This window comes from Meleagris gallopavo, chromosome 22 (genome assembly GCF_000146605.3).
Source record: "Meleagris gallopavo isolate NT-WF06-2002-E0010 breed Aviagen turkey brand Nicholas breeding stock chromosome 22, Turkey_5.1, whole genome shotgun sequence".
Taxonomy (NCBI): Eukaryota; Metazoa; Chordata; class Aves; order Galliformes; family Phasianidae; genus Meleagris; species Meleagris gallopavo.
The window spans coordinates 879,865-907,092 of NC_015032.2; the positions used below are offsets into that span (position 1 = coordinate 879,865).

Below are 27,228 nucleotides of genomic sequence, written 5' to 3' on the forward strand. Positions count from 1 at the left end.
ATGCTACAGAGCGCTCTCTCTTGAGAAATGTTAGTGACTTTCTCAGGCAAATGTGCCACTTTGCTGTGTTTCCAACCAGAAGCTGCATTGCTGTTAGCATAGTGCAGTGCCCAGGTGTAGTTATAGTGGGTAATGATGTAGAGCTGCTAAGCTCTCATGCTGGAATACAGTTACCAGGATGGGTTGAGGTAGATCACAGCTTGCTAAGACCATGCGTAGAGAAAGTGTGTGCATCTGTCTCCAAAATGAACAGCTTCAGATGAAGCCTAGGCGCTTTTCCAGAAAGTTCAGTAATTAAAAAAAAGAAAAAAAAGCCACCAACCTGCTGGTAAGCAGTGCTGGGGCCCTGCACCTTCTCCTTCAAAAAGCCTTTGAAAAGCTTAGAGCTTCTACAAAAGCAGGAAAAAAATCAGATTTTCTGGATGAACAGATTAGAGTAACAGATTAGAAAAGAAATCCGCCATCGTACCATTCAGGTTTAATCGTTCTGTGGGATTTGGGTCTCAGTTTGGCGATGTTGGTGGCCCTGCAGGAGGCCGCGCCTGCCCTGACTGCGCTGCGGGCCTGCAGAGCAACTCTGCTCCTCCCTCGTGCTTCATTCCTTGAGTGGTGCCTTTATTTGAGTCCACTTGGTGCTGTGAAAGATGGAATTAGGTCAAACTTCCCGGAGAGAGAAGAGACTGAGCCCAGCACCCAAAACCGCAGCCTTCCTGCTGCTGCGCAGCAAACACGGGGTGGGTACGGCATGGCAGGAACACAGCAATCTGTTGGCTTAGCCCTGAGCCCCCCGACTGCAAACAGTATTTGGAGCAGGAAGATAAGCAGCAGATTAGTTTCAGTGTAATGTTGTTTACTGTGTGCACTGCAGCTGCATCTGGAGTCCAAGTATGAAACCGAGGTTGGTGAGATGAAAGCATTTCATAATCCTTACTTGCAACATCTACTTAGTTTATTATTCTCATACAACAAATGATTTACAGAGTAGTGCATGTGATACACAAAGTCTCTCTCTGGACTGTGGGTGCTTCAAGGACTGCTACACTTGTATCAGCACCAGGGCAGACTGGTGCAGTTACTGCTCCAGGTATGGCTCAGGGGAAGCTCTAGTGGAGCTTGGAGCAGAAGCTTGGAGCAGCAGCTGGGAAGCTCCAGTGTGAGTATCTATGAGAGATCTAACACAGCAATTGCTGCTCAGAGTTCTCTGCTCATTGGAGGGGATGATCAGCCTCTCTGTTGTCCACAGACGTGCAGGGAGTGAGCCTGGGACTCACAGAGGAATAAGTGCTGCAAATTGAGCTTTGTGATGCTTGTTTGAAACTCCTCTGATGCCTCTAAGGTAGTGGGATCCTTGTCCTGAATTTTTGACAGAACCAGGTAGGTATTGAGCTCTTATCAGTTCCAGGGTGTATAGGAATTGTTATTCCTTAGAACAAAATATCTCTGGTCTTAGTAACTCCTTGCCACAATTAGAGCTAGCTCATCCTCTGGGGCCTGCTGTCTACTCATATAACTGTTTTTACTGATCTTCCAAGTAAAATATCAGTGTGGGGCAAGGGGACATTTTACCTGTAAATGAACTGGTTTCCTGGAAATTTCAGAATTGAACAAAAAATCAGAAAAATTTAGTTGCTCAGAGCAAAAGAGCTAGAAGAGAGAGATGTTGCTATGGCTGGTTTTCACAGGTGAAAGGCACAATGATTTGTGTTGTCCACGCTGGCTTCAAGCCACACCAGAGTTTGTCCTAGTGCAGGGGAATAAGAGAAGGCCCAGCCTGTGTGCTGTGCTGTGAGGGACGCCCTCCTTCCTGGGCAGTGCATCTGGCTGTGGGGTTACAGGGGCTGCAGCAGCACAGTTGCAATGCTCTTGTTCCACTTTTTTCTTCTGTGGTTTGCAGCAATATCATGTTGTACAAAGAATTTGATTTGTGATGGCATCTGAGTCTTTTTCTAGCACACTCAGCTAGCATCCAGGAAGCCCACCACATGCCTATTCTTGTCCCTGCTTATGTTTCTGACTTCTTTATTTCATCTGCAGATTAGCCCTCCTTGAAACACTCTGGCATTGTCAGTATTCATGAACACAGTTTTTCACTCTGCTGATCAGTCATCTCAGTTCATTTCCAGGCAGCCTATGGCATTGTGTGGAAGTGGAGCCAGGCTTTCTGAATAAAAAGACATGAGCTTTCTAGGATGATTTCTGGGAGGCAAGGCGATGTGCAGGGACAGTGTGAGCAAGCACAACCGTTTGCATGCATTCTCCTATTACAGATACTGCACGTTGTGCTGAGAACCAGCTGCTGGCAAGTTTCAGTTTGGGCATATGTGTGTCTAATAAAAGAGTTTGCAGCATTCTTTGCCCAGTATCTTTTGTAATTCTGTTGCTAACCATATGTGTTTGTTTCAGAATCGCTCACTGGCTGCTGTGAGGGTTAAGAGATTCCACTTACGGCGCCATGGATGAGCTGCAGGATGTTCAGCTGACAGAGATCAAACCGCTTCTGAACGACAAGGTAATGCTAGCTGCTCCATTGCTCTCGCAGCTGGGCTCCAGCTGACTTTGTATCTACCAGGGAGCCCTGGTTGTCTGCTTACAGTTTGAAGTACCTGAAGCACTAAAAACAGTAATTGCTTCCCCACTCTGGTAATGCACCACAGTATGCCCTTCCAAAGTTTCGAGGGAAGAAGGACCACCGCCGTTCAAGGCAGTTTGATATCCCAGCCAAACAGTGCATCGTGCCAGTGCTGGGCTTTGTGAAAGTCTGACAGAAGTCAGAAGGGTGACACCATTCCTGGTGTGGTGAACTATAGAACCTCTGGTAACTCCATGCTGGAGAAACCTTGGCTCGCAATACGTTTTCTTTTTTGACATGTAATCTTGTCTTTCCAAATTATCTGTTTGTGGTGCTAGCCAACAAACAGAAAGGTAAATACAAAGTGATATTTCATTTCCTTGCCTCCAATTTGAAGTTACAGAAAATATATAACATTGTAGTAGGAAAAAAAGTACACAGATGGCTTCAGAACTGGGCTGAACTCTGCACAGGGATGAGAAATAAGCTGTGGCTCTGATCCTTACGCTTTCTTTTAACAAAAGAAATGTCTCAGAGAGCTACCATCTCTGAGATCTGGTTCTCATTGATGCTTTTGGGCTTTGTGTAATACACACATACTTTCCAGACGTAGTCTGTGGACTCATGGAGTTGATGCCATAACCTGTGTACTCTGCTGCGTATCAGAGTCCAAGAAGTACTGAGCTGGCCGTTCACTCAGATTTTTGCTGATCAACCCAGTTTAGAGGTAGGATTTCATGAACCAAAATGAATTGATGGCCAGAAATAGTACAGTAAAAACTCCTAAGGTGCTTGTGAACTCTTCATATACAAAAGTTACTGTATAGAGAAAATGAGCTATGGCATCTTAATGCTCAAACTCTAAAAACAGTGGAATTGATTGGGATACAGAAGTGGGTGCAGCTTGGTCACTGAACTATAGGAAATGCTACTGGGAAATACTGAGTCCTGGCTTTGATTTGTCTTGAATCTAAGTCAGTGGAAGATACAAACCTGACTTTTAAAGAATCCAAACACTGTAGCATTTGTGTGTAAGTTATGCCTAATAACAGCTGCAGGGAAGGAAAATGCGTTGAACTCTATACATTCACCTTACTCAGGCTCACTGAAGTGGAGAAAAAATCAACTTAAAGTGTTCCCATTTAGTTGGAAGACAGAAAAAGGGAGTACTGTCTGAAACGTGATCAGGAAACCTATCCAATGGCACTTAATTATTCCCACTCTTGCTGGATGTTTAGGGATTTTGAGTGGTGGCTGCATAAATCAGATGCTCTTAGGACAAAATGGGAGAGTGGATGGTTTGTATTTCTTGACATTTAGTTCTAATGTCTTCAGGCGAATAATTACATTGATAACAACTGTTCAGCAAAGATGGTTGGCAAAACAAAACCAAGAGTGCAGTATTATGTTAATTTTCATTCAGAATTTTTGTACTACTTCTGATTGCTTCATATTCTGACAAATGTGACTATTAATATAGCCTCAGTGAAAAGTTACTGAAGTGCAACAGCTTAATTCAGGAGATCCCAATCCACCCTGAGGGATGTCCTTTCATGATTCCAGGTAGCTCTTTGCCTTTGGAGTGCAGCCATCACACATTCAGAAGACTGGAAGATGTGCCTTACCCTTAGATTTGATGATTTGATTCAGTTTATGTGTCAGCACAGATGTGTGTGCATCTTAGTATTCTTTGGTTTGTAACCCTACCAGGAATCCTGCTTTTCTCAGCAGAAAATCTAATCAGCCTTCACTTCTTCACTTACCACAGACCATCCCAAATCCAGCGCTGGGTACAGAAGTCTCTAATTTCCTTATACATTGCTTCTTTTTAGTTCTTACTCACTGTGGCCTTGGTGGACTGAAATTCTTCACATCCTGGTAGATGAGGAGACTCTACTGGCTGTGTTTAGCACAGCAGGGAAAGAGGCACAGAGTGGTCAGAAATCTCCTCTAATGTAGGATCAAATGTAGGATCCTCTCTAATGCAGGATCTCGTGAGGGCTGCTTTTATGTTGTTTTCCTACATCCTGAGAATCTAATTCTTTGTGCCACATCATGTTCGAAACATCTGACACAGTTTAGTACTTAACATTTGGAGATTCATAGATCAGATTTGCAGCTATGTAAGACTTGTACGTCACAAACTTTGAAGAATGTGGTTAGTAACCTGTACTCTCACTAACTGTGATGAAGCCTGGGAGAGGGAAGCAGGGCCATCTGTTCACATGTGGAAGGCAGTTAGGGTACTTGGCCATTAGAAGTGTTTGGGGTACTGTAGTTGCTCATACATGGCCCTAGTTGCAATTTTAGCACTAAGGGGCAATGCCTCAGTAAGTGCTGTCTCGGGTGGTTTGCTCAGCCTTGTGGAGAATCTGACAGCACTCAGTAGTGTGACCTGCCCTGCCAGGCTGTGCTGAAGCAGGGGTCTCTCAGGGCACCCTTAGTGGTGCAGTTGCTCTGTGTTTTGGAGTACTGTGCTAAAGTCTGTTTTCTGTTGTTTTTTTTTAACAGAATGCGGCTCGCAACTTCCAGGACTTCGACTGCCAGGTGAGACGAGCTCAGGTGGCAAGGATCTGTGGGCAGCCTTCTTGTGGCCTGTCAGTAATGGAAAAGTTGTGTCTTTATATTAATTCCTTTTAAGGTTTAAGAACTTGAACATGTCTGTTTGACAGAAATAGCCCTTCACCCTTTCACCAGAGCCTGTTACTGTGTGTTATGAGGGGCAGGCTGCTCTGCACGAGCTCTGCAGTGGGCTGCAGAAGGCATTTCCTTGGAGAGATGCAATCTGCTGATGAGCTGCAGCTCTGTCGTGTCCCATCTGGTTCACTGGCTGGGAAAGGAGGAGTGTGCACGCTCTGCCTGTTTTGTTAAGAGGAGATGGAAAGCACCAGGTGTTACTGCTGCCCCAGTTACAGCACCCCTGCTCCGCTGTGCCTGGGTCACGGCGAAGCTGGGCTCGCTTTGCGGGGGTTATCTTCTCAGAGTAGTGGGGAGATGAGCCTCAGCACTGCAGTTGCTATAGGAATAATTCTTTCAGAGGAGCAGTTGCATCACAAGCCTCCAAGATGCAGGATGCATCCTTGCTTAGGCAGCGCACAGTGCTGAGATAATAACATGTGGAGTGCTATATAGTGCCCACAGGCTCATTTCCTATGCTGACTTGCCTGTAGTGGTTACACAGCACAGGACAAGCACCCATGGCTGCATTACCCCAGCAGTGCAGCTGGGGGTGGGTCTGTCACAAGTTAGCTTTGAATGAAAGTGTGTCAATGTGGATGAGTGTAGAAAACTTTCTGCAAGCCTATGCAGAGCAGAATTGTAATAAGAAGACATTTTGTATTTTTTCCATCTCTTGATATAGGACACTGCAAGTGCATCTCATCTGAGCAGGCACATGTTGCTGTACTGTTCTAGCATGATTCCTTGTGACTTTTAATGTTATCCTAAAGTCTACAAAACTAAAAATTACCAGTCTTAACATGTAACTAGTGTGCAGTCTCAGAGGTGGTAACGGTGTTCTTTTTGGCTTAAATAGGTTTTAATAAAAGTGTGTTTAAAAACAGGTAATGGGCTTGAATAACACTTCCCTGCATCATCTTGTCTCTGTATTTCTGCATCTTTTCCATCTCTGCTAGAGGTGGGCAGCAAGAGCCCCGGGGAACCAGAGGGGCCCAGGAGAGCATGGCTGGGAAGGACACGCCTGTTGCTTGCCTGTATTTGATTGAGATCAGCAGTGAGCGGGTGGCCATGACAACAGTTGGGCAGGAGACGAGATGTTCCTTGCAGGAGCATCTTGGTAATTCATTTAGATTTTTTTTTTTTTTCCCTCAGCAATAAGTTATATGGTGTCTCATGTGACTGCCAATGTCCCAGCCTCCCCTTTCTCCAAGTTTCCTGCAAGGTGTGGGTTTTGAGGCCATACCAGGGCTGGCTGAGGCCCTGACAAACGTCAGAGCAGACAGCTGGTGGGGTGGCTCCTTGTGTGTTCTGCCTCAGTTGCTAGTACAAGGAATGGTGTTTAAACTTGGAAGCCCAGCTCTCCTGTTGCCCTGTGCAAAAGGGCTTTTTGATCTGGTAAAGCACAGCCAGCTGCCTTGTTCAGGGCCCTGTGGAAGTGGTGGGATTTTTCTTCACCTGTACTTCAGAAGGGGAAACTCAAAGTGAAGGAGATTGCTGGGGCTTTCAGGGAAATGGAGATCCTATTGTTTTACATAAGACTTAACAGCTCTTGAGCAAGGGTATCATTTGTCTGGAATCCTGCAGGGAGAACAGGTAGAAGCTGGCCACAGATTGCTGAGGGCTGATGTTCCAGTTGCAGCATAGTGATGTTCTCCATCAGCTGTAGCATCTGCAAGGGCCCTGTCTGATTCTGAAGCAGAGTTTAGAGGATTTATGGGATGGATTTATATTATCTTACACGATGTAGTGTTTGCACTAGAAAAGCATAGCATCAGTGATGAAACACTTGCATTTCAGGCCTTTTCACTTTTCTAACAAAGTCCAAACCCAGCCACTTTAGGTGGAGATAAAGCAGTGTCAGTGCCTGGGCTCTTGGCTCATTTCATCATTTGGAACTTGCTCGTTTTCACACAAGTGAAAAAGTCACCCTCAGATCTGATCCAGTGAACAAGGCTGCTCTTTCACACATTGATTTTTCTCGAGTTCTGTCAGTGGGTGGTTTGCAGGACAGACCTGCAAGCAGCTGCCCTGCGGTGTGGGAAAAGGAGCTGAGTGGGCCCAGCAGTGCCGAGGTGGCCACATCCTGGGCTGTGCTCAGGCTGCTGGCGGCCAGCAGGGCTGCTGGGAGCAGTGCTGTGGTCAGTCTGGAGCCCACCCAGTGGCCTCAGAGCCTGTTTGTCCTGCAGTGCCTCGGGGCTCCTTCTGGCAGCTGGAGTTACAGAGCATTTTCTGGAGTTGGTCAGTGTTTGTTTATGACTGAGAGAAGTGTTTAGTTTGATCCCAGCTGATGAGTGTGCAGTTGGCCTGAGCAGTGATTCTGGGAGTTGTGTGTGCCAGGCACACAGGTTAGGGATGCTGCTTTCTGTAAAGCTATGGCATGCGTCACTTCTTCTCCTTTGGAAAAGAATGGATGCTGCCATTGTGAAGTTCCATTAATTTCCCAGTGTAATTGTTTTCAGTTTGGAGCAACTTGCCAGGACTGGGTCTGCATAACCTAATGTCCACTGTCCATCCCACTTGACAGCAAGGTGCTACCAACACAGCCCTGTACAGAGCAAACATCCTCTTGTCTCTGAAGTTTGTTATTCTGAGTTAATGTGGGGTGAAGGTTTTAGCTTGGCTGCTTCACAGTGCCTTGCAGATACAGGTGCCCTGGCTTTCTTGTGCTGTTTATCTACAAGCAGGTGCAGTTAACCATGACAAATAACAGATTGCCTGGGCATCAGCTGATGCAACCCCCACGTAATCTCATAACTGTTTGCAGTGGAGATGAAAGCTAGCATGGTGGCTTAGGGGTCTTTATCAATATGAATCTAGGTTATTCTCAGAAATAAAACATATTAACCTAAATCTGGGACCTGCATTTTGCTTGAAAGCTATGCGTACCCTAATGAAATCTGTGTTTGGCTTCTTCTAATGTTAGCAGGCAGATGGTGGATTAAATGCTCTGGGTTTCTGATGGACAGATGGTGTGGTGACCTACACGGTTAATAGAGCTGTGCTTGTGCTTTGTGCTTTTATTATTATCTACAGACCCTCTTTAGCTGCTTTGAGGTGTTCTGAGTTAGTCTCAATCTCTTCCCCCTTCTCTAGGTGCTTTGCCTAAATACTGATGAAGGAATACCCTGATATTTTTGTAAAACTAAACAAGTCAGTGTTATTTTTCAGTCCGACATAAGCTAGTATTTAACTTGATCTCTAGCTAGTACTTTGCCGCCCACGGGAAGGGAGAGAAGTGTTTTGCTCTCCAGCATGCACCAGACAGATGAGGACCTGAGGTGTGGAGAGGGATTTGGGTTTTGGCAGAACATTTGCAGAAAGCTCACAAGGTATGGAAGAGGTGGGAATAAGAAAATCCAGGACATGCATCCAGGACATAGTTCAGCTGAAACAGAAGAGGCAAGACAGAGCAAAGAAAGCTCCCCTGTACAACAACTTGTTGTTGTGCATTGCTGGAATTAATTGGAAATGTAGAGGTACTTGTTTTCCCATTGGCATAGGAAATACTACAGCAAAATGCTTGAAGTTAATGACAGTTTACTGAGCAATTTTTTGTCACTTTTCTCTATTGCAAGGTATAATTTTTCAATAAATAAATAGATGTTTCTACTGATTTTGTTTTGGTGTTTTCCCACAAATACATGTGTTCTAAGCTTTTCAGTCTGGATTTTTAAAAGCTTTCATATCCTTGCCCAATGTCTTTGCTTTAATTTTGCTTGCTGGTGCAGTAGGAAATGATGATGATTGAGGGATGATTGGAAACAACACATCATGTGCAGTAGCTGATGTTATAGACATTGAGTAGAAACTTCATAGAATCATAGAACAGCTTGGATCGGAAGGAACATCACAGCACCCCAACCCCGGCTGTGGGCTGTTTGCCACCCACCAGATCATAGAATCATTAAGGCTGGAAAAGACCTCAAAGGTTATCTGATCCAACTGTCCGCCTACCACTAATATTGCCCATTAAACCATGTCCTTAAGTACCACATCTCCACGTTTCTTGAAAACCTCCAGGGACAGTGACTCTTCCACGTCCCTGGGCAGCCCATTCCAATACCTCACCACTCTCAGAGAATAAGTCTTTCCCAGTGTCCAGCCTTGAGACTCTCCTGGTGCAATTTGAAGCCACCAGTGTCCTGGGAGCAGAGGCCAACCCCCACCTTGCTTCAGCCTCCTTTCAGAGAGTTGTTGAGAGTGATGAGGTTTCCTCTGAGCTTCCTCTTCTCCACAATGAACCACCCCAATTCCCTCAACTGCTTCTCATAATCTTGTGCTTCAGCTCCCTCACAGCTCCGTTGCCCTTCTCTGGATGCACTCCATGGTCTCAGTGTCTTTCTCGTAGGCAGGGCCCAGCACTGAACACAGCCCTCAAGATGCGGCCTCACAGTGCTGACTGCAGAGGTACGATCACTCTGCTGGCTGTGCTGTTTCTGAAGCCATTGGCCTTCTTGGCCAGCTGGGCACACTGCTGGCTCACGTTCAGCCGAGTGTTAACCAACACCCCAGGCCCCCATCCAACCTGGCCTCAAACGCCTCCGGGGATGAGGCACCCACACTTCTCTGGGCAGCAGTGCCAGGGCCTCATCAACCTCTGGGTAAAGAATTTCCTCCTCACATCTGACCTGAATTTCCCTTCTCTTAGTGTAAAACCATTCCCCCTTGTCCTATCACTATCAGACTGTGTAAAAAGTTGTTCTCCTGTCTGTAACCTTTCAAGTACTAGAAGTCTGCAGTGAGGTCTCCCTGGAGTCTTCTCCAGGCTGAAGAAGCCCTCAGTCTGCCTTTGTAGCAGAAGTGCTCCAGTCCTCTGAACATCTTTGTGACCTCCTCTGGGCCTGCTCCAACAACTCCACATTTTTTTTGTGCTGGTTGCCTCAGACCTGGGTGCAGTACTGCAGGTGAGGTCTCACAGGGCAGAGCAGAGGAGGACAATCCCCTCCCTTACCCTGCTGGCCCCGCTCCGTTGATGCAGCCCATGGCACTGTTGGCCTTCCAGGCTGCAGGAGCACACTGCTGGCTCATGCCCGGCACCAGGACCCCAAGTCATTCTCCACAAGGCTGCTCTCAAAGAGTTCTCCTAATATCAACGAAGATAGATATTAGCCACAGGCCAGGTGATGCAGCCTGCGTTTGGCCTTGTTGAACCTCATGAGGTTCACTCAGGCACATTTCTCAATCCTGTCCAGATCCATTTGAATGGCATCCCTTTCTTTTGTTGTATCAGCTGCACAGCTCTGCTTGGGGTTGTTTCCAAGCTTGCTGAGGGCGCACTCAATTCACTGTGTAGGTTGTTGATAAAGACAGTTCATTTTTTAATGAAGCCATTAAACGCAGTTTGTGGTTACTACACAGCAGCTTTGAATACAAGGTGGTATAAAGCATCTTTTGTATGTTGCAGTGAAATAATATGAAACTTCATCACTTTGAGGAAGGATTTAGCTTCTCTATATGAATACCAGAGGAGCTGTTCTCACCAGCACTGAAATATCTGTCTAGGATATTGAAGACCTTTATGCTTCTAATTTGTACAGTGAGCTCGTTTGCTCTGTTGTTGAAAGTGCTAGATTGAGATTAACAACAATGCAGATGTTCTGAATCCAGCAAGCAAGATTTTTTTATGACTACTAAAGGAGAAGCTGCCCCTTATCTTTTTAGTGTCACATCACTAAGATACTGATTTTGACTTCTGCTAACATGCCAGCGACAGAAATACGAGGCTAAAAATGATGAAAATTAAATCTTATTTCTGATTTATTTATCAATAGCTCTTATTTGTTGGGAAGCTTCCCTCCAATTCCTCCCATCTCAGGCTCTCCATCTAAAAGCTCCCTCTTTGTGTGACACTGCCATATTGAGTTCTGGAGGGTTTTCACTGCCTGGACTTTATGTTACTCATACTGTTCATTCTTAAATGTCTGAATATGAACTTTCTGTGGGATTTATGTAAATATGTTCTTGCTTTCAGAATGCTTGTGACAATGTACGAAAGCAGCTGCTTATACAGAAGAGGTATTGGAGGTTCCTGTGCTTTTTTTAATTTTATTCCTCTCTGTGAATTCTTTCATCACGGCAAATGTATGTGCTTTAGGTTGAGAAAGGGCTTTGCCTCCTTCCTGCCTTCAGAAAAATGAATGGTGCTTTCCCACCAACAGTGATTGATCTGTTTCCATCCATTACGCAACACCTGTTAATGGTGTTTCAGAGCAGCTAGTGAGTGATTGTGGTACTAGTTACAACTCAATGCAGTTAGACACAGTTCTAATTCCTGGGGACACTGCAGGTTTGGAAGCACAGAGCATCTCCATGCTTTCTCTTCAAAAGATTTTAAGATGTTCCTAGTCTTCAGCACTAGGCAGTTCAGCACGTTGTGTCTGCAGACAGGCTGACCTTGGCTGGAAGTGTGAGCCCTGGCTCATCTTTCAAGTTGTTTTTGAGGGTTTAAGATGGTCTGGGGTCTAGTGGTCATGCCAAAAGTTTTAGACTTGCCTGCGTATTATAGCGCATTCAGGTCATGTTTGTATAGGATTCATGTTTACAATACTGTGTGTGTGCTGGACATGGCACTTTGAGCCCACTGTTTAGGGGCTGGAGGCATTAGCCTCTTCTATTTGCAGCCCTAGGGAAGGCTCAAAACACTGACTCAGTGTCAGAAGACTCCACTGACTCAAAACAGTGATGGCAGTGCTGGAAACAGCTGACCTGCTGCAAGGTTGTGCAGACGAGCAGATCTCTGGGTGGGCTCATTCACTCTGAGCTAGAAAGCTGCAGTTTTCCTGTGTTAGTTGTGGAAGAGGGGATTTACCCTTGGAACATGAGGAAGAAGCACTACACATGCCTACGCCCATGCTGAGTGCCTCTCTCAAAATTCTGGATACTTTACTGGAGCACAAGAAAGCAGTGGCCTTACCAGCTTTACAGAGCACAGGGCAGAAGAGGGAAGAGCACAGTTCTTCGTTTGTTCTGTTTCCAGCTCACAGGTGTTGTCATTAACTGCTTAGCTGCTATTGGGCTCAGCATTCTGTGGTCCTGGGGAGTTTGTTCTTTGATTTTGGAACCCAAGCCCAACCTGTCAGCTATGTGTCTGTTAAAGGTCACTTGCTTTCAGTTCATTTGGCTGCAGAGCCTTGACCTGTTCTCTGACAGATTTTGGAGGTGACTTCCCATTTCCCTCTGGGCTGACAGAGTTAGGGTTGCAGATGGACTCGGTCTGTCCTTCAACATCATGTGCCTCTGCAACAGCAGCACATGAAAGCTTGTTTGTATATAGAATAGTAGCTTGGGGATAGCCCGGCAGCACCTTTGTCCCCTGATGCTTTCGTGTTTATGTAACCAGATTACACACCCTGTTCTGCTGCTGCTCTTGGTTCTCACCCAGCGATTCTCTAATTTAAGACTTAATCCAATTACACAAAGTACTCGAAACCATTGCCTGCTTGCATAGATCATATTGTGTTTTCTATTAATAAATTCCTGCTCTGTATGGAAATGAATAATTTAGTTCAAGATGTTGCTTTGAATCTGATTTAGGCTTGCTTCCCACGCAGCCATCTCCTTTAGCTCTACTATTTCCAAAATAATGTTGCATGGAGAGGAGGTGGTAAGCACTTGCATGCAAACTGCATTAAGGTCTGTGGTACTGTAATGGTAAGGGTTACCAGATGGTGATGCCTCACAGTCGTACAATTTCTTTTCCTTAGCTTATAGGCATGGTTTGTGTTGTTGTTTTAGTAATGTGTAGAAATTTGAGGGCAGCTGTAACAAAGAGCAAGACAACACAATATCATAGAATCATATCATAAAATGGTTTGGATTGGAAGGGACCTTTAAGATCACCTATTTCCAACCCCCTGCTATAGGCAGGGACCCCTCCCTCCAGCCCAGGTTGCTCACAGCCCATCCAGCCTGGTCTTCAGTGCTTCCAGGGAGTCTTCCAGCCTCTTCAGGTCCTGGAAGGTTGCTGGAAGGTCTCCTCAGAGCCTTCTCTTCTCCAGGCTGCAGAGCCCCAGTTCTCCCAGCCTGTCCTCATAGAGGAGGTGCTCCAGCCCTCTGTTCGTCTCCATGGCCCTCCTCTGGACCTGCTCCCACAGCTCCACGTCCTTCTTGTGTCAGGGGCTCCAGAACTGGACGCAGTGCTCCAGGTGGGGTCTCAGGAGAGCAGAGCAGAGGGGCTGCACCTCCCTCGACCTGCTGGTCACACTTGTCTGGATGCAACCCAGGTCAGGTTGGCCTTCTGGGCTGCAAGGAGAATGTAGGCAGCAGACACCTTGCTGCGTTATGTTCTACCAGACCTGAAACCATAAGATGGATAAGATTTGACAGATGTATTCTTTGTTTTCAATCTCCAAATAAAATCAATTCTAATTTTTTCCAGGAAAATAATATTGAACTTTGAGCAGCCTCACACTGTGAGTAGGACTCATCTGGCAATGCCAGAAAGGAAGCTTAATAAATTAGTTGTGAAAAGCACTGCTAATTTGAATTCTCATTGTTAATCATTCCCACTGTGAAACAAATTGTTTACTTCAGACTTTAATAACTTCTAAAGCTTAAGCTTTGGATTCTGTACAGAGCTGTAGTGGAGGGAGGGCAGCTCAGAGAGGGGCTGCCGCAGCCCTGCACCCAGCTCCCTCTGCTCACTGCCCCAGGCTCTGGGCTCCAATCAAGCCTTACTGCCTCTGGAACTGCTTTTGGAGGTTTCCTCTGTGAGAGCTGATTTTTCTTAATATTTGGAGTCTTCTGTGGCACCTAATACTGCTTCCCTTTCTGGCCAGGAGCAGCAGGCAGCAGTCAGAGAAGGTCCCCCCGGGTGAACTTTTTGCCACATTGGGTGTGCATCCGCTTCTTCCCGTCTTCAGCCCACAGAAAATTTGTACTTTGGCAGTCATGTTTTGATGTGTGTTTGCTTCCTCAGTTTAAGAATCATTCAAAGATGTTAAGGCCAAATAGGATAATGTCACAGCCTCGACTGACCTGCAAATCCCCAGCAAGGAATAGCTCCCAGCAATTCCTATATCTATGTTTTATCTAAAATGATTTAAAGCTGCCGTCAGGCTGTGTCTTATCACCTGATGCTGAACCCTTTGAAGTTCACAGCGTTTCCTTTTCTGAGACATAAGGGGTTAAAAGGAGCTGGGACCATAAGGCACACTGCTGAAATCACAGGACTTCTGGAGGTGGTTGGTGGCATTGCTGACCTTTGTCTGACAGTTGCTGTGTTCTTCTGCCCAGCCCCTACCAGAGAGTAGTTCTTAACAGTAGAGCTAGGGTGAGTTGAGTCAGTGCCTGTGCCACCATGTCTGCACTCCCAGTGCGTGCCTTCCAGAAGTCCTGTGGCTGCAGGGTGAGCTGCTCCTGATGTAGAGGGAAAAGGAAGCCTGCCCTGCAGCCTGTTTGCAGGTGTCTGTGTGACTGCGGGCTGCCCTGCACATGGGGAGGGCAGGGTGCTGAGGGCAGTTCTCCTCTCAACTGCACGTCTTCAAGTCAGCCAATCTGTAACAAGAACTTGCACCCCAAATCTCAGTTTTGTTTGGGTTCTGCCAGGGTTATTGTATTCTTGTCTGAGACCACAGAGGAGAATTGAGAGCCGTCTTTGTGGACTGTGACAGTGGGAGCCATACCTGGGTGCAGTGTGGGAGGAGAGGGTAATTGCAAGTGATGAAAGATGCATGTGGGTGTTGCAGGAAGTTTGTTGATCTGATTTGACTCTAAATTACATCAGTGAATACCACAGGTTCCCCTTGGATTAAAATTCCCAGACCTAAATAGGAGAATTATGTTTTGTTGTTTCAGTGACTTTGCTGGCTGGTCTCAGCTGCCCTCTGTCAGTCAGGCAGATACGACAGTAGGACACAGCGCTAAGACTCCATTTCTAGATGCAGACTTCTTCGGAGCAACAGGGTTGGGAGCCCTGGGGAGAAAAAGCAGAGATTCTGAGCAGGGAAGAAAAATGTATTCAAAACATTCTTCAAAGAGCTGTTGTACGATGGGAACCATAACGTGCTTCAGGTCAACACCCTTTCCAGAAGAGAGCTTCATTTGATTCTGTGCTCAGAAGTTTTAGCCAAGTGCTGCACAGAAATGGAAAATCTTGCAGAAAATAAGTTTAGCTGGGCAGTTAAGATCTGCAGTTTTGCAGCAGTACTGGGACTTCTTAAGGACACCAAAATAGTGGCAAAGAGCAAAGGCCCTCCATCTATCACAGCAGATGTGAGAAATGGTGCAAGGAAGCCAGCATGACTAAACAGAAGGGCATGGAGGCTGTTGGAAACAACAACAACAACGACAAAAAGCTTTTTTTAAAAAACAGGAGAAATTTAAAAGGTTACAAACTACTGCAGATTAAATGTATGAATAGAGCAGGCACAGGGGAATTCCCCCCCCATCAAGGGGGGGAATTGATTGTCCTGTTTCAAAGCTATCAGCCATGGAAACATGTCAGAGTTCAGAGTGCTGCTGGCTGCTCGGGCTCTGAAGGAAGGACTTGGAGTAGATCTAGCTGTATCAGAAAAACTGAACTTAATTTTTTTGTTGTGTGTGAGCTTGCCATGGAGCAGCTCGGAGGTTACCATGGTGGAGTCAGCAGAGAGCCTGCCTGAAACCGCAGTGCCCATTGCAGAGACTATAAAACAAATAAAAGGCATGATTTTACAGCATGGTGTCAGGGTGGCTTGTATCAACCCAGAAGCAGTAAATGAGTTTAAGAATTGGCTTGTTAAGTGAGAGGTTACATTCCTCTGTTGAAGCTGCCTGAGGGCTGCAGTGCTTCCCCTGCATCACAATTTTTAGAAGGGGAAGATTTGGGAATTCACTGACCAGCTGTACCTTGCAGGCTGGTACAGCTAGCGGGGAGTGCAATTAGCAGATCCTGTAGATGAACATTGGGCATAGTGTCTGTGAGGGGAAGTTGTGCTCTGCAGAGCTGTGGAGTCCTTTGGAGGGGTTGGTAACATACAAATAAAGGCAGTTCAGTTAATGCAACCTACTTGGATTTCCAAAAGACAAGCCTCCCTACCAAAAGGCTCTTAAGGGGCTTGTGGGATATGGGATTAAGTGGAGAGGTTCTTTCATAGATTAAATACTGGTTAAAGAACAGAAGTTAGTTATTTTCATAGTAGTATGAGGTCACTAGAGAGGTGCTTTGGAGAAATGTGGTGGATTCTGTGCTGTTTAAACCTGTTCCTAAATGACCTGGAAAAAGTGATGAAAGGTACAGTGGCAACTTTTATCTGCCTATGGGTAAATGTAAACGTGGTGCTCATTGAGTCAAACCATCTTGCAGTGGAATACAGGAGTGGGCTCAGGGCTGGTGATAACCCAGAAGCAATAAGACATTACGAGAGATGAGTGGAAATGTCAGCACAGGGCTCAAGGCTTTCAACAAAGCAAATCAATTCTTGTTTATCAGGAACAGAGAACAAAGCAACCTCATTGTGCTCCTGTATAAATCCACATCACGCCCACATTTGACATTCTGCCAGCCCCTCAGCTCAGGAAGGATGGAGCGAGACGGGCACCAGCAGTGCAGGCAGACAGAAGCCACTGCACCGGGGCGGCCATACAGGCTGGAGAACCTCAGCCAGGAGAGGGGACGGGTGAAGGGCAATCCAACTCGCTGTGTGGTGTCACTGCTGTGGGTTGTAGCAGTGGGGTTGGCTGCTCGCTGCCTTCCAAGCTGAGGGCAAAACCAGCAGGTGCAAGGTAGGGGAAGGATGTGCACTGCCTGCACGTTATTGCTTCGGCTTTTCTGGTCTTAGGGTGACTGCAGAAGCCATTCCTCCAGTTCACTTAAGTCTCCGTTCAGCTACAGATGGTTGCAGGTTTGGAAAATGAAGGGTCCAAGATGCAGATCTTTGAGGCTGTGTCACTGCGTGCCTGCCCTGCTCTGTTTTCCCAAAGCGCCCGCTCTTTCTATCAGACCAGCGGGTTGCTGGACCTGCGGTGCGGTGCGGCCAGCTCCAGCTGCTCTGCCCGGCTCCGTCCCTGCTGCTCCTCCATCAGGGCGCTTCTCACACACGCCCCAAGGGCACTGCTAATTTCCACTGCTAATTTCCGAAGCGTGGTTCCAGGGTTTGGGCTGATCAATAGCAGCTGCCGGCATGTGGCCAGTGGCACGCTGCTGTGCGCCGGGCCTGCGTCATGGGCTGGGCCCTGCGGCCAGCAAGAGCCGCCGCTGCCTTCCCTCCTGCAGCGCGGTGCTGTGGCTGCTGGCTGTTTTTTTGTACTGTACAAATGAGGGCAGAAGATAACATCTCTTCAGAAAAACCTGACAAAGTTTCCAGTCTCTAAGTGAAAATCAAACGTTCTCAAGCGTTTCAAAACACAGCTGTAGATCATCACCATCTCTTGCCTTCACCTCCCTTATTTTGCAGACAGCACGTTTGTTAAAATCTGACTGTCTCCTGCCACATCTTTGCCACCTGCCTTCTCCTGTGCTGCCGACCAGCCCGCTGCTCAGGTTGCTGCTGTGCAGCTGCAGGGAGCGATCCTGGGGTGTCCATGGGGGCTGCAGTGGTGCAGCATGTTGGAGCTGCCCTGAGCAGGGACCAGAACCCACGCACAGCAGCACCTGAGAAATGAAGGAGATTGGTGTCTGAGAGCTTCCAGCACAGGAGCAGTGGGCAAACAGGCAGAAATTTAGGTGGGCAGTGGTTACGTGTGCAGTGCAACAAGGCAGGGCTCACGCTGTGTGGCCAGCAGGCAGGGCTGTGTACAGGGAGCTATCTGCTGTGGCTGAGTTTGTCTGCTCCATGCTTGGAGTGTTAATAACCTAGTAATTAAATAAAAACCTCTTCTGCTTTCCTTGGCCAATTTGAGGTGGCAGTTGTATCTCACATGTGCAGTGACTGTTGTTGTCATCTAGAATGTGATACCTAAGCTCTATATTAAGCACCTACCTCATGCTATCCTTTGGCTCTGATATGTGGGAGACTGTGGAGGGAAGCAGGTGGCAGGGAAGCCGTGTGTGTTGTGTAGATGGTTGATGTCTGAGCATGTTTTTGTCCTCCTCCATCACAGATGAAGAGAAAAGCCCTATGGCTCCAGGGCGTGGTTTCAGAGAAATTGGAGTTCACTGGAAAAATGAAGCGGGAAGTATATGCAAGGAGGCTGGGAGTGAAGCTCGGTCTTCTTCTAAGAAATCTTGAGAAGGAGATCAGCTCGGTGTTGCAGTGTGTTGTTAAAAAAGTGAACATGGAGACCTTTCTCTTGAGTGTAGTGTCTGGCTCAGTTGATAGAGCAAGATGTTTGCTCGTGTAGCATCTTACTGCTTTCACAGTGCTTCTCCCTGAGCTTTGCTGAGGATGGCATTTCTCAAGGTGCTTCCCAGCGCCAGTGGACGTTCCCTTTGTTTGAGCTGTTAATGTGGCTGAAAGATCGGGGAGGTGAGACCCTCTGTGTTGGGCTGGTGCCCAGCAGCGTTGTGAGAACCCTCTTCTCAGTAAGTGAGAAGAAATCTCACTGAAGAAATCTGCTGAAATCTCAGTTTATTTAATTTACAAAACCAAAGTAAGTGGGAGAGCAAGGATTGTTTTTTAGCTCAAGGAAACTCTTTCCCTCTCCTACCATAGAGCTAAGGGAAGCTCACATTTTGGACACAAAGCCTGCACAAAAATGCAAGCTGTTGCAGTATAAAGCACATCAAGGTGCTGGAACCACAGGACTGAAGAGAGCTGGATGCTTCTGTTTCGAGTACCTTCTCCAGTCTTTGACCTGGTAGCAGTGCATGTGACCCTGGCGGTGAGAGAGAGTGTAATTCCAGAAAAGGCACCGAACTGCTGACTATTTTAATGTCTTCAGATCTTTTGTTGTTTTTGTGCCTTTCTCACTGTTAGCTCGGTTTGAGTTTTGGGCTCCTGCTCGATGGCTGACCTTTTGTTGCTGCCTATAAAACCCTCGCAGACCTCTGGGGGCTGCAGATACACGGGATGTGAGTCAGTCAGACCGGGCTGCTCAGGGCAGGGTTATTGCTTCGGTCAGCCTGTGCACTCTGTCTGGCTTGGAGCCCGCACCAGCATTTGTCAGACCTCCCTGTGAGCTTCTTAACTCACTGACCTGGCAGAAATCTAACAAAGTCAGATTAAAAAAAAAAAAGCAGCTGGGTAGTTTGGATAGCTTCCTGCCAGGTCAGTGAGTTAAAGCTGCTTATGGCAGAGCCCTGCTTTCCATGGCAGCCAGCCAATTGGTCCGCTTGGATGTGGCGTGCTGCAGGCTGCTGCTGCTTTGGCCCTCTCTGGGCAATCCCAGGAGCTTGCTGCTCCCAGCTGCTCCAGCAGCAGCACTCCCAGTGGGCAGCCTGGGCCCCCTCCAAAAGCTGCCAGATATGGCAGAGGACTGATTCACACCTACTAATTTTCTGAACACTAGAATGAGGACTGCTGCTGTGGCTGTGAGAGTACGACTGGAGCACAAAGCAGGACATGTCCCATCCGTAGCAGAGCAGCACGGGGCACCGAGAAAAGGCAGCAAGAGGCAGAGACTCGTGCTGGAGAACCTCACTGCACATGCAGTGCAGGCAGCTCATTGCTGCTTGCTGGGCACCCTGGCTTTTCCATGTGTGCAGTGCAACAGCAGCATGCAAGTAAAACCCAGCAGTTCTCTGAGGATGGGGTCAGCCAGAGGTGGTTTGCACTGCAAGAAGGATTGCAGGACAGAAAGTCAGGCTGCACAGCCAAGCAGGGAGAAGATTTGGGCTCCTTTGGGTAGGGTGACTCTGGCAGCTTGCTTCTGTTGCCACAATTCTGAGACAAGGGGCGAGGCTCTCATCCAATACCCTGGGTGCCAGCATCCCACGCAGCCAGTGGCTGGGTCTGCAGAGCTGGGCTCTTATTGCTCTCTGGTGTTCTGCAGTTTCAAAGTGTTCAGGTATGGTCCCCAGGGCTGGGGCTGCTGGCAGCCTCCCTGGCATCGCTGTGCTCCCTCAGCTGCCCCTCAGCATAATGATCCCAGTGGTTTGGGCAGTAAGCATGCTGAGCAGAGGCTTGTAGGCTGCAATAGGGAGAGGGATGCCAGCTAGGGAGTGAAGGGCACTCCCTGACTGCAGGAAAGGAGCTGCTTTTGTGATGCCATGGACAGACAGATTGACAGATGACACCAAGCCTTCGTTACTGTGCAGCAACATCACCCACTGAGATGAGATCTTGGGCACAGCGCCAAACCCTTCACATATCTGTACAAAAGCAACCTGTTCTGGCAGTGATTGTGGAAAGACAGAGGTCTGACAAAGTTGCTGACGTGGACAGAGCAGCAGTGGTAAAATATGGATGAGACACTTGCTGCTGGGGTTCCCATAGGACAGCCAGTATGCATAATGCTGAGGCTGCTTCTTCTCTCTCTACAGGAACATGACATTGAGACAGCTTTCGGAGTGGTTCATGTCACCATGAGAGGCACACCCAAGGGGAACAGACCTGTCATCCTCACATACCATGACATTGGCCTCAACCGTAAGTCCTTGCATTTCCAGGACTATGAAAAAGTGTTTGTGATTGTGCTTGTTTTATCATTTGAATGTGGCGAGCACTGGGACTGGCCTAGACCTGAGATGGGACAAATTATTCCAGGGTACAAAGATAAAGGTCTATTTGAGAGAGAGCATGGGGCATGCCCCTGCCCTCCAACAGCCCTCAATAGATGGGGCTGGAGTGAAAATGGATCCACCACGCTACAGGGCTTTAGCTGGCTTGCAGCAGTGTTTGATAGAGCTGCTCACCTTGAGGTATCCATTCCCCTGAACAGTGGAGGTGAGCAAGTCCCTTCTATAAGGCGGAGGAAGTGCTATAATGTCTGTAGTGGGCTCAGCTGCTCTTTTCTCCCCATCCCACTCCATATGTGGTGTTATGTTCACATAGGTGCTCCTCAGTATGCACCACAAATGCTCAAGCACTACAGGGCACAATTTTCCTAGGCATGCATGCTGGGTGGTGTTTGCCTGTCTGCCCTCAGTTATTTTGCTAAGACTCGTTGCCGTGCAGTCAGTGGGGCAGAGCAGCACTGTCACCAGCACCCCCTGTCCCACAGAATCAGCATGGAGGTTGGGCTTGTGCAAGCGCGTGCCATGATGTTTGGATGACAGTAAAACTTCTTCAGGGAATGCCTCATGTCTTTTTTTTCTTTTGCAGACAAATCCTGTTTCAATGCGTTCTTTAACTTTGAAGATATGCAGGAGATCACTCACCATTTTGCTGTGTGCCATGTGGATGCGCCAGGCCAACAGGAGGGAGCCCCCCCCTTCCCATCTGGGTACAAGCTCTGTGGAGACACTTGTAGTTCCAGACATGGTTGCAGTCTGGGCTGTGGTAGAACCTAGTTTAAGCCAACTGGGACTGCTAGGGCAGGACATGGTGGGAAGCAGCTTTCAGGAGCAGAGGAAGTGGAAGATAAGGAAGCTTCCAGAGAGATATGCAAGGGATTCTCCCGCCACTATGGCTCTTGCTAGTGGTGAGCACTGGCACCAGCTCCCTGACTTGAGCATGAGCCCAGCACACTGCAGTCTGCCGTTCCTCTGTCTGTCCATCCTCCCACAGATGCCTGGCTGCCCAAATAGAGCCTTCTGTTAGTCTTGCTTTGAGAGCTGGGATCCGTGTTGCTTCCTGGACTGCAGTATCATTGTAGAATAATGACCTATCACTAGAGTATCACTGTAGAATCTCCTATGTTGGGTAGAATTGGGAGGTAACTTCTGATGAGCTGTATTTGAAGGTGCTTTGATTTCAGCCTCTCTTGGTTTTCAGATACCAGTATCCCACTATGGATGAACTGGCTGAAATGCTGCCTGCGGTTCTGACACACCTGAAGTAAGTCTCTGAAAAAAAAGAGGATGAGCTAGCTGGATGCAACCATTCCAGTACCTCCCTCTGTCAATGCTTGAAATATCTGATATGCCCACTGAGTTGTCCCAAGGGGCCTGAGTGCCTCCTAACCTGTGTATCTCTGTCTGGTTCTCATGCTGAGATCATTGTCTGCCACATGAGACAATTTATGGCTGCTGAATCATTGCTGGGTCATTTTGGAAATGAACCATAAGTGAACAGCTGGGTACTGTTCAGAGGAGGGGAAAAGCTTTGCCTTTTGGGATACTTGAGCTGCGGGCTTAGATTAGTCTTACTAATGGTAAAATGCCTATATTTCAGCCTGAAAAGCTTCATTGGGATTGGGCTGGGAGCTGGCGCATATGTCCTCAGCAGGTGTGCAGTAAGTATCTCTTCATTCCTTGTGGCTTATATGAGCTGGGGTCTTTATTTATCAAACAGACCATGTGTGGGGCATGGACAAAGTAGCAGTAATTACAGTAGGCATGCAGGGAACTTTGCGAGAGCTTCTTCATATCGAGATGGTTAAATTGAAGCAACTGAAGCTATGTCAGGTATGGAAAGATAGCAGTGTGATGTCTTTGAGTCAGCAGAGCTAGAAATGCCAAGCCTCAGAATGATTGGTTGTAAACAAAACAATGAAGGTAGTGGTGTCTTCACAAATACCCTCTGACTGCACTACTGTCTGCTGCTGCCAGTGCTGGGAGAACCAAACAGTTGATCTGGTGATGTGCTATGGACTAGCACAGATGACAAGTGTGCTTTTTCAGTGGAAAGGAAGAGAATTTAGCACTCTACCTTTAGCAAAGAGGCACATTACTTACTTCTACATTTTTCCCTGATGGAGTATTTGTGAGTATGTAAAGTCAGTGGACACAGCCCAGGTATTTACATGAATCATTCAGGGATAGTTCTAAAAACAGACACCGAACTGTGACATTCTCAGTAAAATTTGCTTGAATTTGTTGAGTGCAGAGAGTTGCTCATGGTTTAGGCCACTAATTGCCTCTTAAAGCCACATGCAGCTGCCCCTCTTACAAAAAAATCTCTGCTTCCCATTTCTTGTAGTCAGGATTTTGTTAGGAGACAGCTTAGTTGAGTTTAAGTCACTGGTGTTTTCTCTGTTCCTTACTTTTTGTATCTTGTGTAATTATGAGGCTTAGTAAAGAATTCGCTCAAAATGTGGCTCAGTGAAGTGTTAGAAAGCCCTTGCCATGCTACGTGGATTGCAGATCATTTCCTTCTGAGGGGCAGAGTTGTTTCCTTCTGCTTCACTGGTGCACTGGAACAAAGCATGAGCTTCACTAAAATTTCAGCCTTTGAGTGAGCCTAGAGCTTGAAGCTTTCCACTTCTGTTAGATTGATTGGTTTTGTGTTCACAAGCAGTTCCTAAGTGTTTGAGACTGTAGGGTTCAGGAAAGGCAGGCTGGAGCAAGGGGAGGGGTCTTTTTCTTGCAAGAAACTTGCAGCTGATGCACCTCCCAGTGTGGCTTAAGCCGTCCTTCTGAGCGTGCTTGTGCTCTCTTCCCACAGCTCAGCCACCCAGACCTGGTGGAGGGACTGGTGCTTATTAATGTAGATCCATGTGCAAAAGGCTGGATTGACTGGGCAGCATCCAAGGTGAGATTTTCCAGCCCCTACATACCTTCTCTCCATAGTGCTTAATGACAGTGTGTAGAGTAAGAAAAAGGTACAGGAATTTTATGACCAAAACTGCAAAATCTCATTTCTTCCCCTGTGTCCTTGGTCTGGGTGTAGCAGGACCTACACCATAGAAACAGGAGTGGGTGTGATCATGTGTGAGTGAGTAATCCTGGTAAATACATGAAGATGAGTTGCTTCTGAGCACTGATCTTTCCTCTGATTTAGTACTTGTGCTTTCAGGATTCATCTGGCTGAGTTTGAGCAAATCTTTTAATAATTCTGTTATTCTAGTTATCTGCAGTTGTTTAAAGTTTCCACATTTCTGGAGAGTTGTCTGTTTTGTGAGCTTCTTTGAAGCCTTGTAAGTCCATCCCAAACTTCAGGCATTTGTTTCTCATATCCCTTGAAAAGTTTTCTGTTATTTTCTTTAATCTCTTGAGTTGCTTTGAAAGTCTTAATGAAACAGCATCCTCATTCATTCTCACTCTTCAGTTTTCAGGCTGGACAACCAACATAGTGGATATTGTCTTGGCACATCACTTTGGACATGTAAGTAACCAACAAGTGTTAATGTTGCCCCTGCAACCTCACATGGACCTCTGACTTCTAGATGTACATGCTCTGAAGAAGCCCTGGTCCATCAAATAAGGGTTGCCACAGACAGTGTTGTCATCTCTCTGTGGCAAGCTTGCATCAGTGTTTTGCATGCTGAGGGGAGCAGGTGCATCCTCACAGTTGCACTGACTTGGCTGTCTCCAGACCCCAGATGTGGCAAAGAAAGAAGTGCCCCACTCTGTCAGTGCTGCAGAACATCTTCCTTTGTGCTGCCCAGGGAAGTGTCTGCAGAAACACGTGGCAGACAGTACTCTGTAGCCAGTGTGGAGGTATTTAGGCTGTAGGCAGAGGACAGGGGTTATTGGATGTGTCCAGAACTGCTGCATTTTCTTCCCCTTCAATTTCAGCAGAGTCAAAATAGCCTCTTTGGAAGACTTCAGCTACAGCTATGCCTTCTGTTTGTGGTTTGCTGACTCCCGGTCAGCAAGCTTGCAGGCAAATGGAAAGGATCCATGCCTCATGTGCACAGCATATGAGCTGCAGCAAGTTAATCCTTAACCTGAAGACCCTGTGACATCACACATTGGCAGTGAAAGGAGGCAGTTGGCTTCCTCCTGCTTTGTGCACATGCTTTTCTCATCCCTTCATTACGTGTAGTGCTTCCCTGCATCCCACACCCTTCCCCTCACATTGAAATGCAGTTTCTTCACTGAGCTGGGTGTTTGGATGAGGTTCTCCTTTGGTCCCAGTCTTGGCACTTACCTCTAAAGCTTTTCTTTTTTAACATTAAACGTAAGTGGAAAACCTTCCTAAAGCAGAATGGTTTGTACCTTTATAAGCATTGCTGAGGCTTAGGAGCTGGCTTAAACCATCTGAACATACCTTTATACACCTGCAGCAGCATGTGTGCTGCCTTTTGTAAAAGTACAGTCACATTACCAAAACACTGCACTTAGCATTCATTTCTACTTGATGTAACCAAGATACCAGAGCACCCTGGAGTCACTGTCCTGTGGGCTTTGACCATCACTGAGCAGTGTGTATGGAGAAAGTTCAATGCTGCAGTATTTTTATGTATATAGTTTCTTATGAATTATTTTTACATGTGAAAAAGGATGTGTTCCTTATCTTTTTGTTCTTTTGCTTTTACACAGGAGGAGCTCCAGGCAAATCTAGATTTGATCCAAACGTACCGGCTTCATATCGCACAGGACATTAACCAAGATAACCTTCAGCTGTTCCTCACCTCGTACAACAGGTACAGGATACTTATTTGCCTGCTAGATTCAGTATTGTTCCTATGCCCATCCTGCTCAATAGATTTGTTACCATATATATTATTCTACTGATATTTTTCTGTGGGAAGCTATGTCCTAAGTGTAGCCCTTCAGCTGTTATCTGGAGCTAAGCTCAGTCTTGTTCCTGGATGACCCTTTCAGACCTCTTTGGGTCTTCTCTCGAGGCATACAGCAAATTTGCCACAGATCCCATTTTCTGGCAATGGCTACTGGGGCTCGAGCTCATGACATGACACATGGCATGCCAGGGTGCTGGAGCCAGCATGCATGATTGTTTTTTGAATGTCCTGACTGTAAGCCTCTGCTGATCTGATGCATTGTTCTGCTTTGTCTTCCAGTCGCAGAGACCTGGAAATTGAGAGACCAGTGATTGGTGTCAATGAAAATACAGCAAAAACACTCAAGTAAGTTACTGTTAATCAGCCTGGCTAGTTACCATGCAGTTCCTTCAACAGAAAAGGTATTGCTGTTTCTTAGCGAGAGCCCCTCTAGCCCAAGTGCTGGGAAGACAGTCACAAGCTTTGTTGCAGTGCTGTCAGCCAGAGAGGCAGAGAGGTGTCTGGAAGCCGTTTCAGTAAGAACGTGGTGAGATTCCCTAGGATGTGGGGTCAGAGGAGTTGCTGTATTTGCTGAACCATTAATTTGATTATTTTGCGTGAAAAATTAGGCAGGTTTTCATTTGCTGCTGCTGCTGCCTATCTTCCCCTGCCCTGCTCTGCTCAGAAAAGTTACCTGCACAGTTCTTGTAGAGGTGGCAATGCAGGCATGGGGAGGGTGTGACAGTTCCCACCTTGGCAGTGACTCATGAATCACAGAGCAGATAGTCTATGCAAAGTCCAGCTGAGAAGGGACAGACATTGGAGAATTAGTGGTTACCAGTGCAAGGGATGTATAATTTTCAAGTTCCAACCAAGAAAGCAAAAAGGAAAACCACCTCCGGTGTGTAGAGCACATGAAGGCTGCAAATTGCAGTGCTGAGGCAGGATGCCTGGGCTGGGCTAGAGACTGCTGCACAGGGTCTGTCGTGTGGACTTCTGCTCCTGTCAGACACAGCAGATATTTTAGGCATCCACAGCCAAACCCTCTAAATCTTGGTTAACCTGAAAGAGGTGGATTTCCCTGCTTAGTCCCTGCTCTGTCGTGCAGGCAGCTGTACACCACAGAGCACTGCCCACTGAAGTGACTCACAGGAATCTGCAGGCTCATTTCCTGTGAAAGTTGAGGTCTCTTTGCTTATAAACTGGCTTATAGGCCCTCAGGCTGTTGGAGGTACTTGACTGGATCTGAGGTCTGATACTCTTAGTATAAGTTTTGCCATCTGGTCCATTGGGATCTCTAACCCTACCCTTTCTCATCTGTAAATGAATAATACACGTGTAAACTTAAAGCCACTTGATCAGATTGAATGTTAACTACTCTTCTTGAATTACAACGTGTACCAAAAATGAACGTGAAATCACAGATTTGTCAACAGAGGCTTTAATATCATATTTTTCAATGTAAGTTTCCAGCATCTTTTATGTTTCTTTCATAAATCTGAACCAAAATACGGTGCTGACCAGTAGGTAGCCTCAGAGGCAATGCACTCTGTTGGGTGACATTATTCTTAAACTGCTAACTTTCAGGCATTCATTCCAGAGAGCACGCTCCCTCTGCTGTCTGGGAGGGTGCT

The 27,228-nt window shown here is 46.8% G+C and overlaps 1 protein-coding gene across 3 annotated transcripts in view; it reads left to right on the forward strand.

The window, feature by feature from the left end:
- The first annotated feature begins 1,049 nt into the window (after nt 1-1,049).
- The window catches only part of NDRG3 (NDRG family member 3), a 32,339-nt gene continuing 6,160 nt past the window's right edge, over nt 1,050-27,228 (forward strand). The window contains exons 1-11 of one of the 3 annotated variants that reach the window (XM_019622132.2): nt 1,050-1,153; nt 2,404-2,509; nt 5,081-5,116; nt 20,589-20,694; nt 21,370-21,490; nt 21,982-22,044; nt 22,381-22,441; nt 23,593-23,679; nt 24,196-24,252; nt 25,413-25,516; nt 25,895-25,960. In XM_019622132.2, the coding sequence (XP_019477677.1) occupies nt 2,453-2,509; nt 5,081-5,116; nt 20,589-20,694; nt 21,370-21,490; nt 21,982-22,044; nt 22,381-22,441; nt 23,593-23,679; nt 24,196-24,252; nt 25,413-25,516; nt 25,895-25,960 (758 nt within the window). In that variant the 5' untranslated portion in view covers nt 1,050-1,153; nt 2,404-2,452. Of the gene's footprint in view, nt 1,154-1,266; nt 1,375-2,403; nt 2,510-5,080; nt 5,117-20,588; nt 20,695-21,369; nt 21,491-21,981; nt 22,045-22,380; nt 22,442-23,592; nt 23,680-24,195; nt 24,253-25,412; nt 25,517-25,894; nt 25,961-27,228 lie in introns of those variants that run through there. The other 2 variants (XM_010722229.3, XM_010722230.3) reach the window with 2 other exon arrangements.